The 16,787-nt window shown below is 36.3% G+C and overlaps 2 protein-coding genes across 3 annotated transcripts; one reads left to right on the top strand and one right to left on the bottom strand.

The window, feature by feature from the left end:
• Positions 1-4,441: 4,441 nt before the first annotated feature.
• Positions 4,442-4,771, bottom strand: LOC149134452 (uncharacterized). The gene has a single exon (XM_089355918.1). It carries the CDS (start codon positions 4,769-4,771, stop codon positions 4,442-4,444), a length of 330 nt encoding a protein of 109 aa, XP_089212044.1.
• Positions 4,772-9,977: 5,206 nt separating this feature from the next.
• On the top strand, positions 9,978-14,413 carry LOC106871808 (uncharacterized). 2 transcript variants are annotated; one of them, XM_089356687.1, is made up of 3 exons: positions 9,978-10,100; positions 10,373-10,537; positions 12,839-14,413. In XM_089356687.1, the coding sequence occupies exon 3, from the start codon at positions 13,090-13,092 to the stop codon at positions 14,035-14,037; it is 948 nt and encodes a 315-aa protein (XP_089212813.1). In that variant the 5' UTR covers positions 9,978-10,100; positions 10,373-10,537; positions 12,839-13,089; the 3' UTR covers positions 14,038-14,413. The 2 variants fall into 2 exon arrangements, with proteins under 2 accessions (XP_089212813.1, XP_089212812.1); XM_089356686.1 differs by having other exon boundaries at positions 9,990-10,100; positions 10,373-14,413.
• The last annotated feature ends 2,374 nt before the right edge of the window (positions 14,414-16,787 follow it).

Genomic DNA, 16,787 nt, shown 5'->3' with positions numbered 1-16,787 from the left:
TCTGAAACAAAATTTCTGTGTACGGTCTTGTCGTGTGCACATTCAAACAAAGATTGGTTACTGATGAACAAAATTGTGACGGGATAAGAATTTGGTAAATATTTACAATAACACCATACTTGCTAAATACTAACCCTAACCAGAATTCCAAACCCTAAATTCATTTACAGCTCCTTCGATAACAACCACACTTCAAAATAGTGTTTAGCAAGTATGGTGTAATTGTAAATATCTACCAAAAATTTCATGATTTTAGAGGGTGCAGCATTTATCTTTACTTTTAAAAAAAAATGGAGTTGGTGGGGTCATACACATATGATGGAGAATTATTCCATATCATGTTTGTTTTTATCAGAATCATTTACCTGATGTATATGACAGGTATGTAAAACATGGTAAAACTAAGCATAGGCACAGGTATGACTCTGTGGTAAGAAGCTTGCTTCCCAACCACATGATTCTGGGTTCAGTTCCACTGCCTGGCAGCTTGGGCAAGTGTCTTCTCCTATAGCCTCGGGCCAACCAAAGTCTTGTGAGTGGATTTGGTAAGCAGAAACTGAAAGAAGCCTGTCGTATACATATATATATATATATATATATATATATATATATATATATATATATATATGTATACGACATATATATATATCTACTAGCAATAAAACCTGTCATTGATCATGTAATTACTTTTACTGTTTATTGGGAGCCACATTGAAAGTATTATTATATGTATAATTTACTCCTCCTGTATGTGTGTATTTTTAGAAGAGAAAACCATATAATAATTGAAGTAGAAGAAAGATCAATATCATACATGAACTTGTGTTTGTTTATGATATGACAATAATATGTGAGTTGTATGTGTTATTTTATTTATCTATACTGTAATGGCAATGATATATTTTTATAAGAGAAAAACATGTAATAATTGAAGTAGAAAAAAGATCATTTTTATACCTGAAGTTCTGTTTTTTTATTACATGATAATAAGTGAGATGTATGTGCTATTTTCTTTATCAATATAGTAATGGCAATTATATAATACAGTTCATCGACATAGGTAACTTACTCATTCTTGAATGTAATGATAGTAATGGTAAATGAAGTTATTGAAGTATTCATGTTGCATTAAGAATGAATATTTCTTTATGAACAATGTTTTTTGTTTTATTTCGGGGAACATACAGTGAGAATGTTTGTGTCAATGAAGTTTGTGCACAATTAATCTTGTATCATTGTATAATTTTGGTTGAGACAAAATATGTAATAGCATGTAGTAACGCCGTGCGCATGCGTGGAATTCAACAACCAAGCTTTCCCACTTTGATCGATCTCTTTCTTGCTGGCCAGCGATTGAGCAAGGACGTGTCTAGCTGTCTCTCCATCTTTCAAACTTACGCTAGACAGCTCGCATCAATATACCAACGTCCCAACAACCATGTTCTGACACACCGAAGACGTCTCAACAAACCAGATTAAAGATGTATAATTTCCACCATGAATAAATATTGTTGTTGTTGATCAGTTTGGAGTTCTGCGTTCCGTTCACTTCTAATTTAATATAGGAAAGTCAGGTGTACATCTAATGATGTATAACCTACTTTCCTAAAGTGGTGACCCCGACGTGATTCAAACACGCAGCCCGCTGAGCTATTTAACACTTTCCTATAACTGGTGACCCTCCGACAATGTGTTAGGTGACCCCCCCGACGTGATACAGACACGCAGCCCGCTGAGCTACAATAACCACTATTCCTATAAACTGGTGACCCCGACTAAGAAACAAAACGCGGCCATGGATTCTGGACTACCAACCTATAACTGGTGACCCCGACTAAAGAACAAATGCGGCCATGGAGACTGAACTACCAAGCAACGATGACCACCAACATCTCCAACCATAGTCAACACGACTTACTATGTACACCCTCTCTTCGATTCTGTTAGGTGACTTAGCTTCACCACAATAATAAACAGACAAGAATTACAGCCTGCGATACTTCCAATTGTGTACTCAAGAACTTGGTATAAAACTCTCACGTGTACTGACTTTCTATCTGCTATAGTATCTCACATACATATAGATGGCCTGTCTTTTATTATGTTCTTATATGTCGCATTCACACTCTCACATACACATACATCTTTTATGCCACACTAAATATCTCTTGTTATTCATTTTATACGGATGTGTTTATTATCTTTTATCGTCTCATTACTGGCTATTTATGTTATCGTAGTATAACATATTTGTATATCATCTTTGATATATTATTTTGTGTTCGACCGTGTGACATGTTTAAATAAAAGGAGTCCTCTGTTTTTCCATTCGTCACCATTTCTCCTTGTCGTCACATGCGAACAATTTCATCTTGGGTTAAAAAAATTTTCTTGGAGGTTTTCGCTAATGGTTGTACAGAGATTTGTGTGTCGACCGTCTGTAAAAGCGCACCTCTTCAAACACCATCATCACCAAACAGCCTTTTCGCCACCAACTTCGTTCAACCAAGATTACCACCGCGACGACAACAACAACTACTACCAACTACGAGCATTCCCCCGACGTCGCCAAGTTTCAACAGGACATCATTGCCACCACACATACAGAACACAGCTATAGCAGTTCCTGCGCCGACGTCTTCACCACCAATGTACTGTCTACCACAATGTCGTGTGCCAACAACCACAACTCCAAGTACACAAGCAACCAATATCAACACACTCGGTTTTATCTTCACTGTATGAGTGGAATATCCACTCACGCACAACAGTCAGAACTAACCGACTAGGATATTTAATACCAGGTAACAGGTCTCAACTAGCATCCGATGCTCAACTATAGCTCTGCTCACTGACCACGACTTCCTGTGTATTAACATTCCAAATTTCCTTGTGTAACTTTTATAGAATATTCCGTACCAGGTAACAGGTCACAACTAGCATCCGACGCTCAACTACAGCTCTGCTCCTTTGACCACAACTTCCTGCGTATGGACATACTATAATCTTGTGTAATTCTCATACGAACTGGATATATAGTTTTTTTATCTCTACAGACACTTTTAATATGTTCTGTGATTTCACTCACACACACACTTGTGCACTCACACATTTTCTTTCATTTTGTACATTGCATGCATGTATCACACGAGTGTACATTTCATTTCTTTCATTTTTCTTTGTGTGTTTGTGCTACATCTTGTGGGTGGTTTTCAGTGGCCATCCTGCCTCAGGCGTTCCAACAGAATAATATTATCATGCGTTCTGCACTGGCAGAGGAGCCCTGTAGTAACGCCGTGCGCATGCGTAGTCTCACGCATGCGTGGAATTCAACAACCAAGCTTTCCCGCTTTGATCGATCTCTTTCTTGCTGGCCAGCGATTGAGCAAGGACGTGTCTAGCTGTCTCTCCATCTTTCGAACTTACGCTAGACAGCTCACATCAATATACCAACGTCCCAACAACCATGTTCTGACACTCCGAAGACGTCTCAACAAACCAGATTAAAGATGTATAATTTCCACCATGAATAAATATTGTTGTTGTTGATCAGTTTGGAGTTCTGCGTTCCGTTCACTTCTAATTTAATATAGGAAAGTCAGGTGTACATCTAATGATGTATAACCCACTTTCCTAAAAGCATAATAGGAGTCTTTTAAATGGAAGACAATGTGGAGATGTACCTGGTGGTTGTAGTGAGTTAAATAATTCGATGGGGTAGTTGACACTATCCTGACCATCAACAATACTGGAAGTTTATTCAATAGCGTATTATTAATGGTATGTAGAGGAAGATTTTTTGGAGCCAGAATAAATCTCTCACTGATATGATCTGTATTATTGTAATTATGAAGAAGATTAGGAAAGGTTTCATACATCAAATCATCAATGGAATCAGTTGAATTATATATTGCATTAAGTGTAAGAAACTGTTCTTCATCAGTTGGAACTCTCCCTTCACCGAGTTTCAAAAGCTACTCTGCAAATAGTTCAGCTTATTGATCTCTTGAAAGCATCAATCTCATAATAATTGAAGTAGAAAAGAGATGAACTTCTGTTTGTTTATTATATGACAATAGTGAGATTTATTTTTTATTATATTCACCAATACAGTAATGGCAATTATATAATACAGTTCATCGACATAAGTAATTTAGTTATTCTTGAATGTAATGGTAGTAATGGGAAAATAAGTTATTGAAGTATTTATGTTGCATTAAGAGTGAATATTTCTTTATAAACAATGTTTTTTAGTTTTATTTTGGAGTGCATAAGCAAAAAGATTTGCTGTTGCTCCCGCACATGATGCTCCTACATAAAGATGGCCATGTGAAAAGTATGGTTGTTCAAGTTGCAATCCAGCAACTTTTAGTGTTTGGCCCTGACTTTTATTAATGCTCATGGCAAAAGAAACTTGGATAGGAAACTGTAACCCTTTAAATTAGAATGGGACATTAGATGGTATAACTGGTTTGCGAGGAATTAAGACGATGTCACCTTTATCACAACCAATGAGAATATTTGCCTCAATGCTGTTCCCCATAAGTTTGTGCACAAATAATCTTGCACAATTGCATAATTTTGGTTGAGACAAATTACGCAATAGCATAATAGGAGTCCCTTGTTTCAGCTGATGACAATGAAAAGCTGAAACTGGTGGTTCTCGTAAGTTCAAAAATTCGATGAGATAGTTAACACTATCCCTATCATCAACAACACTGTCAATTGAGTTGTAAGTGAATATTTCTCCTGGAACCTTATTTAATAGCATATTATTAATGCTATGTACTGCAACATTTTTTTGAGCCGGGATAGCTCGCTCACAGATCTAATCTGTATTGTAATTATGAAGAAAATTAGAAAAGATTTCATCCACCAAATCACCGACGGAATGAGTTGAATTACATATCAGATTGAGTGTAAGAAACTGTTCTTCATCAATTGGAAGTCTCACTTCACTGAATTTCAAAAGCTGCTCAGCAAATAGCTCAGCTAATTGATGTCTTGAAAGCCTTGATCTCATATTTGTTGAAAGTAGAAGTGTTTTTACATGATGCCATAATACAGAAGACTTTATCGAAGCATTGAGCTCATCCACTTTTGTTCCTCTCAGAAAAAACTGGTAGTGTTTGTCGGAAGTCTCCTGACAATAATACTGTGATATTTCCCATCATGGAATAGCAATTTCTAATGTCTCATAATGTCCTGTCAACAGCTTCAAAAGCTTTTTTGTGGGCCATGGTACATTTGTCCCAGACAGTTAAGTGACATCTTTGTATTAGTTCACCCATTGCAGAATTTTTAGATATATTACAAACTGGATCTTATTTGTTACATAAATATAGAAGTAACTCGAATGTTGAATGGGCAGTCCAACCTCCAGGTAGTAATGTTGCTGCAATCCCAGAAGTAGCAGTAGCTAAAGCTATTTTATTTTCTTGACAAACTTTAGCCAGGAGGAATTTAATTACAAATGTTTTCCCAGTACCTCCTGGAGCATCTAAGAAATAAAGTCTTCATATGCTATTGTTAATACTTTCTATGAGAATGGAATATGCATGACGTTGATCAGGTAGATTATCATTTATGTGCATGGTCAGTTCATCCTTATCATAGGAAATTTCTCTCATTATTTCAGTGGACAGAGTGTTATGATCCCCTCTATTAGTTAGTGGGAGGCCTAAATTTTTTATAGGTTCACTTCCCATGGAAATAATTTGATCTATTTCAATCAAAGCCGCATTGTATATAGCATCAGTGAAACCAATATCTTGCTCAGGATTATTAAACTGAAGTTGGTGCTTGAAATCTTCAGCAAGATCATTTCTGGACATATTCCACAGTTGAACAGGATTACTTACTTTTCAATTTTTGAGAATAATAGCAAAAAGACATCTTAAAATCTTAGGTGCTTTTGATATTGAAGCTTCTTCTAATGTAGCTTCCCATTGCTGATCATTCGCAAGCAAACCTAACTTGAAACACGCTTCTTGATATCTTCTCAAATCTCACCATCAACTTGTTTCAAACTTTCTCATGAAGTTGGTCCTCTTTTTACATGAAGAAGCATTCTGAGATGAACGCATTTATTTTGGTTAGGATGTACAATATATAATCTACCAATTGTTGTTTCAAACTTAATATCAGAATGCCCTTGAACCTTTGTACCTATTTTGCATCTATTCTGTTTATTCTTACACCATGTGTAATAAGAAGGAACCAATTCATATATCTTCTTTCAATTTTTGCTCTCTGCAAATAAAACTTTTACCGATACAACTGCTTAATATATAATTTCTTTCTATGTTCATAATTAAATCAATGTTTTCATGATTAGACACAGGTCCAATAGAATAGCTCTCACAAACACACTACGTACAAATTCGTTCTTCAGGAGTTTTCAAACTACATAATACGCAGAATTGTCGGATTAAGACAGTAGGGTGTTTTGAGGGAGATTTGGCTGCTATTTCTACCAAGTCTAGTTACCATGTAGAGGTCTGATCTTAATTTTCATTCACATATTTGCATTTCAAAAATTAAACATAACCTTTTCTATAAATCAACTATCGTAAACATTTTCTACGATGACATTTTCTATGTATATGTTTCTACCTTAAAAGACATCAATTATCATGACATACACCTTCACTCACTCACACAAACTCTCTTTCTCACATACACACGCACACGCACACACGCACACACACACACACACACACACACACGCACACACACACACACGTCCATTTCATACATCTTTCAAATTCTGCTCTCTGCAAATAAAATTTTTTACGGATACAACTGCTTACAAAAATAGGGATTAATGCATAATTTCTATGTTCATAATTAAATCAATGTTTTAATGATTACAAAGAGATCCAATAGAATAGCTCTCAGAAACAGACAACGTACAAATACATCAATCATCACGACACACACCTTCACCAACTCACTCTATCTCTCTTTCTCACATACACACGCGCAAGTACGCATGCACACACGCACACACACACGCACACACACACACACACGTCCATTTCATATATCTTCTTTCAATTTCTGCTCTCTGCAAATAACATTTTTACGGATACAACTGCTAACAAAAATAGGGATTAATGTATAATTTCTTTCTATGTTCATAATTAAATCAATGTTTTAATGATTAGAGAATAGCTCTCAGAAACAGACAACGTACAAATTCGTTCTTCACAACTCCTGAAGCTGTTTTCTGACAAGGAGGGGTCAGTCAGGAAATTTTCATGCAGCTGGAAGCCTCAATTGAAACAGGGGACCCGATATGATAAGGTAGAGAAACGCTGTTATAGATTATGCCTAACCAAAAATGATCACAGCCACATCATTCACACAGACCGGGTGAAACCGGGCTTAGCTGCTAGTGTATATATATATATATAACGTGAGAGAGTTAGGGGTTGGGGGTACAACCCACTAAGGGATAGTATCTATCCAGTATACTGCTGGGAGGGTACCCAATTATTGCTACACTAGTGCTATACTAGGTGCAATCAATGGGAGCGGGTAAAAGTGGAGGTTTTACCCAAAATTTGTGTAACAATTAGAAAATGGAGGATAATATGCTGAACCCAACTACTTGCAGACGGTGTATCCCGTTGAATTCATTAATTTAATTCATAGCAAAAGTGACAAAAAAGGAAGAAAAGAAAAAGATTCTTCCTTTTTTGTCACTTTTGCTATGAATTAAATTAATGAATTCAACGGGATACACCGTCTGCAAGTAGTTGGGTTCAGCATATTATCCTCCATTTTCTAATTGTTATATATATATATATTCTTTTACTTGTTTCAGTCATTTGACTGCAACCATGCAGGAGCACCGCCTTTAGTCGAGCAAATCGACCCCAGGACTTATTCTTTGTAAGCCTAGTACTTATTCTATCGGTCTCTTTTGCTGAACCGCTAAGTTACGGGTACGTAAACACTAGCATCGGTTGTCAAGCGACGTTGGGAGGACAAGCACAGGCACACACACACACACACACACACACACACACACATATATATATATATATATATATGATGGACTTCTTTCAGTTTCCATCTACCAAATCCACTTACAAGGCTTTGGTAGGCCCGAGGCTATAGCAGAAGACACTTGCCCAAGGTGTCATGCAGTGAGAATGAACCCAGAACCCTGTGGTTGGTAAGCAAGCTACTTACCGAACAACCAATCCTGCGCCTGTATATGTATATATTTGTCCCTCCACCATCGCTTGACATCCGATGTTGGTGTGTTTACGTCCCCGTAACTTAGCAGTCCGGCAAAAGAGACCGCTAGAATAAGTACAAAACTTACAAAAAAATAAGTCCAGGGATCGATTTCTTCGACTAAAAGGCAGTGTTCCAGCATGGCCACAGTCAAAATGACTGAAACAAGTAAAAGTGTAATATTTCTGTGTACTTTCTCTGTCCATCCAGATAAGCTGTAGAAATTGTTGCGCTTGCGCAAACACAAAAATTCTCCAGACATTTAGCTGTTAATTTTAGCATATCGAGTTTCGTGGTGATCCTTTTGCTGTTTTACTATAAATCTACGCATGCACAAACGGACAAAACAGTGGGACGAGGCTGCGAGGTGGGTGTGGATCAATTTTGGAGTTTTTCATATAAAATTTCAAATTAAATTTTTTCCCTATATTCGTAATCTCCGTATTTTCCCACATGAATTGAAAAAGAAATTTTCGAAAAAAAGTTAAAAATTAAAAATTGGCGGGGCTGGGCGTGAAAAGGATCTATTTTAAAACGGGGGCCACATTTTTCATTAATGTTTTACGTAGTGTTTTTGGTACGGAAAGACTTTCAAACTTCGTATACTTATCTATTTTGTGTTATAGAACAGAAAAATATTTTTGTATTCGAATTTATTTCATGTAAAAAATTGTCTTATTTCGATAATTTCAACCAATCACTGACAAGTATTCAGTTGTTTATATTTACTCCTTTGGCTGATTAAGCGATGTAAAGCGTATTTAATCTCCATACCTTCGTTTTATTTGGTTTTTTCATTTTAAATTTGCTTTAACCCTAACCCTAACCCTAGGGTTAGGGTTAGGGTTAGGGTTAATTGTTTCAGAATCGTTTGTTTATGTAGTCGGCACTTAATGTATATCGGCTGAATGGACGTCAGTGATTGGTTGAAATTACAGAAATACGACAACTTTAACATGGAATAACTTATGGATTTCTTTTTTTTTTTTAAGAAGACTAAGAGAAAAAGATGTTTTATATGACACATTCTACCAGTGTTCCAAGTTTCAAAGTGTTTCGTTAATGAAAAATGTGGCCCCCGTTTTAAAAAAGATTCCGTGAAAATAAAAAATTGTCTTTTTTTTGTATATTTGGAATCTCTGTCATCGAAAACAAGAATTCGGGAAAAAAAAAATCGGAAAGGTTGGTTTGGTGGAGGGGTAGCTGTGCGCCAGGTCCGCCCTTTTTTTCTTACACGCACACACACACACCGACACACGGCCTCGCATACCGAAGGAATGTGTTTATGGGGAGAAAAATATTGAAAAACATCAATACATGTGTGAAACAAAGAAACGCGGAAAGTGGTTGTGGGATGTGCTAGAAACACCAGCCAAATCTCACACCTTTTCGTCTGAAAATATTTTCAAGTTTTTTTTTTAACTCGAAAGTTTTTTCTCGTAGTTTTTAAGTGCGTAGTGCAAAAATAAGATTGGCCAAAATCGGTCCAGAGAGGGTTGGTGAGAGGGTGTGTGATGACTCCATGGTAAACAAAAAAAAAATTGGAAAAATCCCAATCAAAACGGAGAAAATCCAATTTATGAGGACTTCCTGGTCCAAAACTCCGCCCAATAATTAAACGTGGCATTTTCACCATTCCAGATATTATCCAGGGACATAAGTCATGTCAAAGGTTAATTCAGGAAATAATTTTTGTATTAGCTCTGTTACACACACACTCCTCTCTTAATCTCAAAAAAAAAGGCGAGAGTTATATCCCCTGATTGTATATCTTCAATAATCTAACTTCCGTTTTTATTCTGGAAATATTTGATTTCGTCATATTTTCTGTTATTGAACAATAAACCCTAGTAAGTATTTATCACTTTTACACAGAATACACTTCTTTATCTTTCTCTCTCCCATATTATCTTTACACCTACCTACAATATCTGTAAAGAAGCTACAACATTTCTTAAACGTCAATTAAAGTAACAGAGAGACCAACATATTTTTTTTATCATTTCAGCTGTCATTATTAACTGAAGTAAATTTATACGAATTATTTTTGCTATTAATGCTTTGTTTCTACATTTAATTATCCTCTCTTTGTTCATCATTATATTGTTTCTTTTTATTGTAGAATCTATGAAAACAATGTTTGATCTTTAATTTAGTGAATCGGCTATGAATAATGCTTCTAGAGAGCATCAAGACTGTTATTATCCACTATGATGTACTGTAACACAGCTAATCCTACACAATATGATGGTGTAGCTGCAACCTAAATCTGTAGACTTCAGAGAAGGTAGTATGTTATAAACTTAATAACAATGTGGTGAATACCCCATTTTTTTTTTCATGTTAGCAAGTCAAACATGAATTCATATATTTGCATTTGCTTGGCCCTGTATCATGTCTTAGTTTTGCCGGTATCAACAGATGTGACAATATCATCATCTTTCAGAACAATAAGTGATTTAGATGAAATCAAAGCGTTGCCATTAAATGTTAATTAGATATAGCGGACTAGCCATTATATACCTGTTTAGCCAGGCAATCGAGACTCTGTAGTGGAGAGCACTAAAACATAAGAGAGTTCAGCATTGTTATTCCAATCATCAACATTCCCAGATTCATGACCATATGTGCAACCAATAGTGCTGTGGATGAGCCCACCAGACTATTTTTTTTTTACCAATACCACAGTTCTCTTCTGACTCTTGGATCTTTTTTGTCACCGTCACAGTTTTTGAAATTTTAAAATTAAATGAAAATGTTCAGATTTGATGTATTGATGTAATTTTTCATGCTGAATCTGATGTTATTCATTTGTTCGGGAAAAAAAATTTAGAAAACTTTTATCGATCCCAAAAGGATGAAAAACAAAGTGGACCTTGGTGGAATTTGAACTCAGAATGTGAAGATGGATGAAATGCTGCAAAGCATTTTGCCCAGTTTGCTAATGATTTTGCCAGCTCACTGCCTTAATGAAAGTAATATATTACCACAATGAATGTTGTATGAAGTTTTGCAGTTTTAATACATTTAAATGAATAGTCATGCGAATTTTTGGAACAGGCAATAAAAAAAGGAAAAATCTTCAATGAAATTTTATTTAGCGAAAATTACAAAAAACAAACTATGTTATATTACTGTTGTTCAGTTCATGTAAACAATACATTTTTTGTAGCAAAAAAAAAAAATAATAAAAAAACGAAAGCAAAAGTTTGAAATGCACTCTAGGAGTTTCTCAAATTACAGTTTTTGTATCTCATGTGTCACATAAACTCACAGAGATACAAGTTGACCATAGAAAGGTGGGTTCCACAGCATCAGTTATTTGCTCCTTTTACACTGGCTCATGTGCTTTCCACTTGTTGCATGTGGGTACCATTTTTGGACTTAATAAACTCAACACTTGGTTCACTGTTCTATGCTGAAAATTATAACCATAAATTTCAGAAAAATGGGAGTAGGCCAAGTAGCATGGCTGTTTGCACACAGGCATCATACAATCTACTTTTCACTTTGAGGGAGAGGCCCTTTGTTACCAACAAAGTAGAAGCTCTCTGAACATTACTCAACTTATTCTAGCAGCTATGCTTTCAGAGCATCCACCTCTACTGCTGACTTGGTCACCTAGGTAATGGAACCTCTCTACTACTTCTAAGTATCCCACCAGGCATTTAATGAAGTTTATTTTCTGTCAACAACTTTCTCCGTGTCAACAAAACCTAAGTACAGAGGTTTATTTTTGGCTAAGTACTTCTGCAGCTACCTTACTTGGAATATAACATCTGGCACAAAACCAAACTGCATCACATCTAGACTAATTCTTTCTTATTAGTTGATCTATGACCCTCTCCAACTTTCATCACCTGGTGCAACAATATGATACCACTGTAATTATTTCTGTCTAAGGCATCCCCTTTACCTTCGTAACAGTTGACTGTGGTGCTTCCACACCAGTCATTGGGTATGACTCACTTGTGGACAACCTGATTAACTATACAGGTGTCTAGACTATATCCCATAAAAACTGACAGCAACAGAAAAGATTTTGTCTCTTTATAGAATCTATAGGCATGTCATGTTAAGGTGATGGAATATAGAAATGAATAAACCAATTCTATTAGTTCCTATAAACAGTATACTTTCATCCCCACATTGTACTGATGCAACACACATTCACTGAGGCATTTCTATATATATAACCCGTTGATGAACTTATGGAACAGTGTATCTGTTTTCATCGCTATGATTCACTCCTTTGAGTTAATTTATAGCCTTTTCTGTGTATTTTGTTTCTGTGTGATATTTTCTTGTTGATATCATATGTATAGTAGTCAATATTGACAGCTACAGTGATTTATTCATCATGTTGAGATGTAAAGAAAACCATTTGTAAATGTTATCCTTCAGTTCTATACTTATCATTAAATTCAGTTATATTTCTCTGTAATTGAACTGGAAAAGTAAGGTTCAGTTGTTAAGGTAAATGTTTATATCTACAATTTATCAATATAGAAATGTAGTCAAATGCCCACTGTTGAATCTCTACTTTTTAAATATCTTCTAATCTTATGAGGTTTCTTGTTTATTTCAGAATATGAGATGGCATTCGATTAAAAGTATAATTTAACTTCAACATGATCAGATTTACTACAAAGATTGCAACAACTTGAGATATTGACACTGATAAAAGTTGATGGAAATATATCTGTAGAAATAATTGTTTGGAATAAATATAAAAGCAAAAAATAGAAATATCTATATATTGAAGTGAGAAAAGAAAAATTATGGAAAAATGAATACTGTGAAAAATTTCAAGGATTGACATATTTCTTTCCCAAAAAGATGTCAAATGAAATAGGTAAAACACAATATCACTGTGATATCTGTAAAAAGTCATTCTCTCAGAAAGGTAACCTGACTACTCACAAACGTATTCATACAGGAGAGAAGCCGTATCACTGTGATATCTGTGGTAAATCTTTCTCTGCAAGTAGTAATTTAACTAAACACAAAAGTATTCACACAGGAGAGAGACCATATCACTGTGATACCTGTGGTAAATCATTCTCTCAAAATGATCATCTAACTAAGCACAGACGTACTCATACAGGAGAAAAACCATATTGTTGTGATATCTGTAGTAAATCATTTTCTCAAAATAATGAGTTAACTAATCACAAGCATATTCATACAGGAGAGAAGCCATATCACTGTGATATCTGTGGTAAATCATTCTCTGGTAATAGTGACTTAACTACTCACACACGTATTCATACAGGAGAGAAACCCTTTCACTGTGATATCTGTGGTAAATCATTCTCTGACTCAGGTAACTTAGCTCCTCACAGACGCATTCATACAGGAGAGAAACCATATCACTGTGATGTCTGTGGTAAATCATTCTCTGCAAAATGTAACTTAACTACTCACAAACGCATTCACACAGGGGAGAAGCCATACCACTGTTATGTCTGTGGTAAATCTTTCTCCCAAAACGATCACTTATCTATACACAAACGTATTCATACAGGAGAGAAACCATATCGCTGTCATATCTGTGGCAAATCATTTTCTCACGGAAATACCTTAACTACTCACAAGAGGATTCATACAGGTGAGAAACCGTATCAGTGTGATATTTGTGGTAAAACCTTTTCTCAAAATGATCACTTAACTATACACAAACGTATTCATACAGGAGAGAAACCATATCACTGTGATATCTGTGGTAAACCATTCTCTCAAAAAAGCCATTTAACTACACATATATGTATTAATACAGATGAGTAACTTTATCAATGTCAGGAGTCATTGTATGAAGAAATAAATCTGATATAGTCATAAATGATTTACAGAGAAAAGACAATATAACACTATTTTGTATAACCAGAGCTGTATCTACTTTGGTGAGATAACTTTCCATTGTGATATTTTTAATTGAAATAGTCTTTTACAATACTTGTATACATTCCTTCTGACATGTTTCCAGAAAAGATAAAGCATACAGTTGATTTATTTGACATTGTGAGTAAATACCTGAGAAATGTATATTTCATTATACTATAACATATATGATATACTGTATACATTGTTTCTTACATATATTCTTGTGTGAAATTATATGTAGTGCATCAAGTTAATATAATAAATTGGAATTTAATTAAAACTGTTTTACTCTTAACTTATTCTGCTACAATTTTTATATGTAGAATTATTATCACCATCATAATTTAACCTCCATTTTCCATGCTGGCAGAGATTGCACAGTTTAACAGAACTGAACAAACCCAAGGATTGCATTGTGATCCATTGGCAGTTTTTACGTCTGGATACCCATCCTAATGCTAACCACTCCACAACATGTGCTAGATCTATTTTTCATACCACCAAAACTAGTGAGGCTGCCATGCATGAAGGACTATGGAACCCTGAGAGGGCAACTTTGATAGGGAAAGCGGGGTAAAAGTATGAGAGAAGGGGCTAGAGCAGAGTGATGTAGAGGAACTACTTACATTTTAAGAAAGGATGGGAATGATTGACTGGAGCTGGAAAGTGATAAAATAATGGTCATGAGATGTTAGATTAGACCTTCAAGGTACGAGGTCGGTAGAAATGAGAGGGCACAGGGACCAGAAGTGAAGTGAGAAGTAAATGCCTGATAGTACAGAGCAGTGGAATAGCAATGATAAAACAGTAGACAGGAGGACAAGTGAGGGATGATGTGTAGGTTGAGGAGTAGGTGCAAAAGAGGGTGGCAGGTGTTGTGCATTAGGAGAATAAGATGTGGTAAAAGAGGAAAGATAATTTGGTAACTCAGTAGGGGATGGGATCAATGAAAGTAGGTGAAGAAAACAGCTACCTCTTCATCCATTAATACTAACAAGTGAAATGGTTCTAGGTAGTAAGTAAAGTCAATGGTATGAAAGAACTGCAGTTAGTGAGGTGTCTTGAGGAGGAAGGAAATTGAGTGAAAGGTTCAGTTGTGCAAATATATATTCATATATTCGGCTGTCTGTTGTAGGTCAATGGTAATTGTTCCTATTCAGTAATCATCTTGCATGTGGGCTACAAGGCCTGCTATTGGTGAATTTACTTCATGCAACGGAGATGTAACTCCTCTCATGCTCTTTCATATTCTCTCTGTTGTTTCTCTGCAATGGCTGGAATTATGAGTTTCAGCAATCTATGCCACTTATTGCGCCACAGGGCCTTCTTCCTGTCTGGCGGGATGCCAGAGTTCTTCATATGTCTCTTCAGCATATCCTTGTATCTCAACTTCTGGTCACTATGGGTTCATCTGCCCTGACACAGTCTAGCATAGAAAACTGCTTTTGAAGCTGCTTTTGCTGCCCTCCATCCTGCAAGCATGTCCCACCCAGTACAGTTGCAATGAGGTAATGAGGGTCTCAATGTTAACTGTTAGTGCAGTGCAGGACCTCTAAATCTGTTAAGCAAGATGGAGTGCAGATGATGAAATTAGACTCTCTTCAGGGCAGTAGAAAGCCATGCATTCGATGGCAAAGAGGAGCCATGCATTCAATGGCAAGGGAGTCTGCAGCATTGTACACCTTAGTGTTGTGGGTAATGTTATGGCAGCTCCATAGATGCTTCTCGAGAGAACCAAAAGTCTTTGTGGCAGATTGCATTTGCCTCTCAACTTTGAGGTCAGATGAGTTAGTATGAGCCACTGCGCTGTCAAGATAGGTAAAGACCTTGGTGTACTTTAAGGGCTCTCCATGTACAGTCATTGATTTGGGCTCACTTGGTCTATTAGGACATCTTGGTGAAAGCTGGTAGAGCAGCTCAGTTTTCAAAGTATTGATGTTGTGACCAAACTGTCTGTTGCATAAGAAAACTGGTTCACAATGTGCTGTATATCTTCAATGTTACTGGCCACAAGCTCTGAGTTGTCTGCTTAGAGCAGTTCTCTGTCACACATTTCCCTGGTTTTGATGGAGGTACAAAGACAGGCCAAGTTGAAGAGCTTTCCATCTGTTATGGTGCAGATGAAAATCCCCCTTGTGTAGATTGACCCTCATGGTGCCAAGCATAGCTACAAGGTAAAGAGAAAAGTGCAAGGGCAAGGACACACTCCTGCTTCACACCATAGTTGACTGCAAATGCTTCACTAAATTGCCAACTGAAACTAGTTGTTTCATTCCTATGTGGAATTGCTTGATGATGTTGATAAGCTTCTCAGGGCACCCATAAGTCTCTGACACTTTCCAAAGAATTTTTTGGTCCACTGTATCAAATGCCTTGGAAAAATATACAAACACCACAAAGAGGGGTTGGGGTTCCTCTGCTGCTTTCTCCTCTAGCTGTTACAGTGTGAAGATCATGTCTGTGGTTGATCTCCATGGCTTCAAGCCATATTGACTCTCTGGTAAGACCTACTCTGAGATGTTTTCCAGCTGTTTGAGAATGATTTTCACTAGCCAGCAGTGGCCAACAGAGAAATTCCCACATTCTGCTTTTTCCCCATCTTCTTTTAGTAAATGGTGACTATCAGAGTGTCCTTGAAGTTTTGGGGTACACAC

This window comes from Octopus bimaculoides, chromosome 8 (assembly GCF_046866305.1).
Source record: "Octopus bimaculoides isolate indiv1 chromosome 8, ASM4686630v1, whole genome shotgun sequence".
Taxonomy (NCBI): domain Eukaryota; kingdom Metazoa; phylum Mollusca; class Cephalopoda; order Octopoda; family Octopodidae; genus Octopus; species Octopus bimaculoides.
Note: the sequence above shows the minus strand (reverse complement) of the source record. Positions and strands in the feature narration are given on the sequence as shown.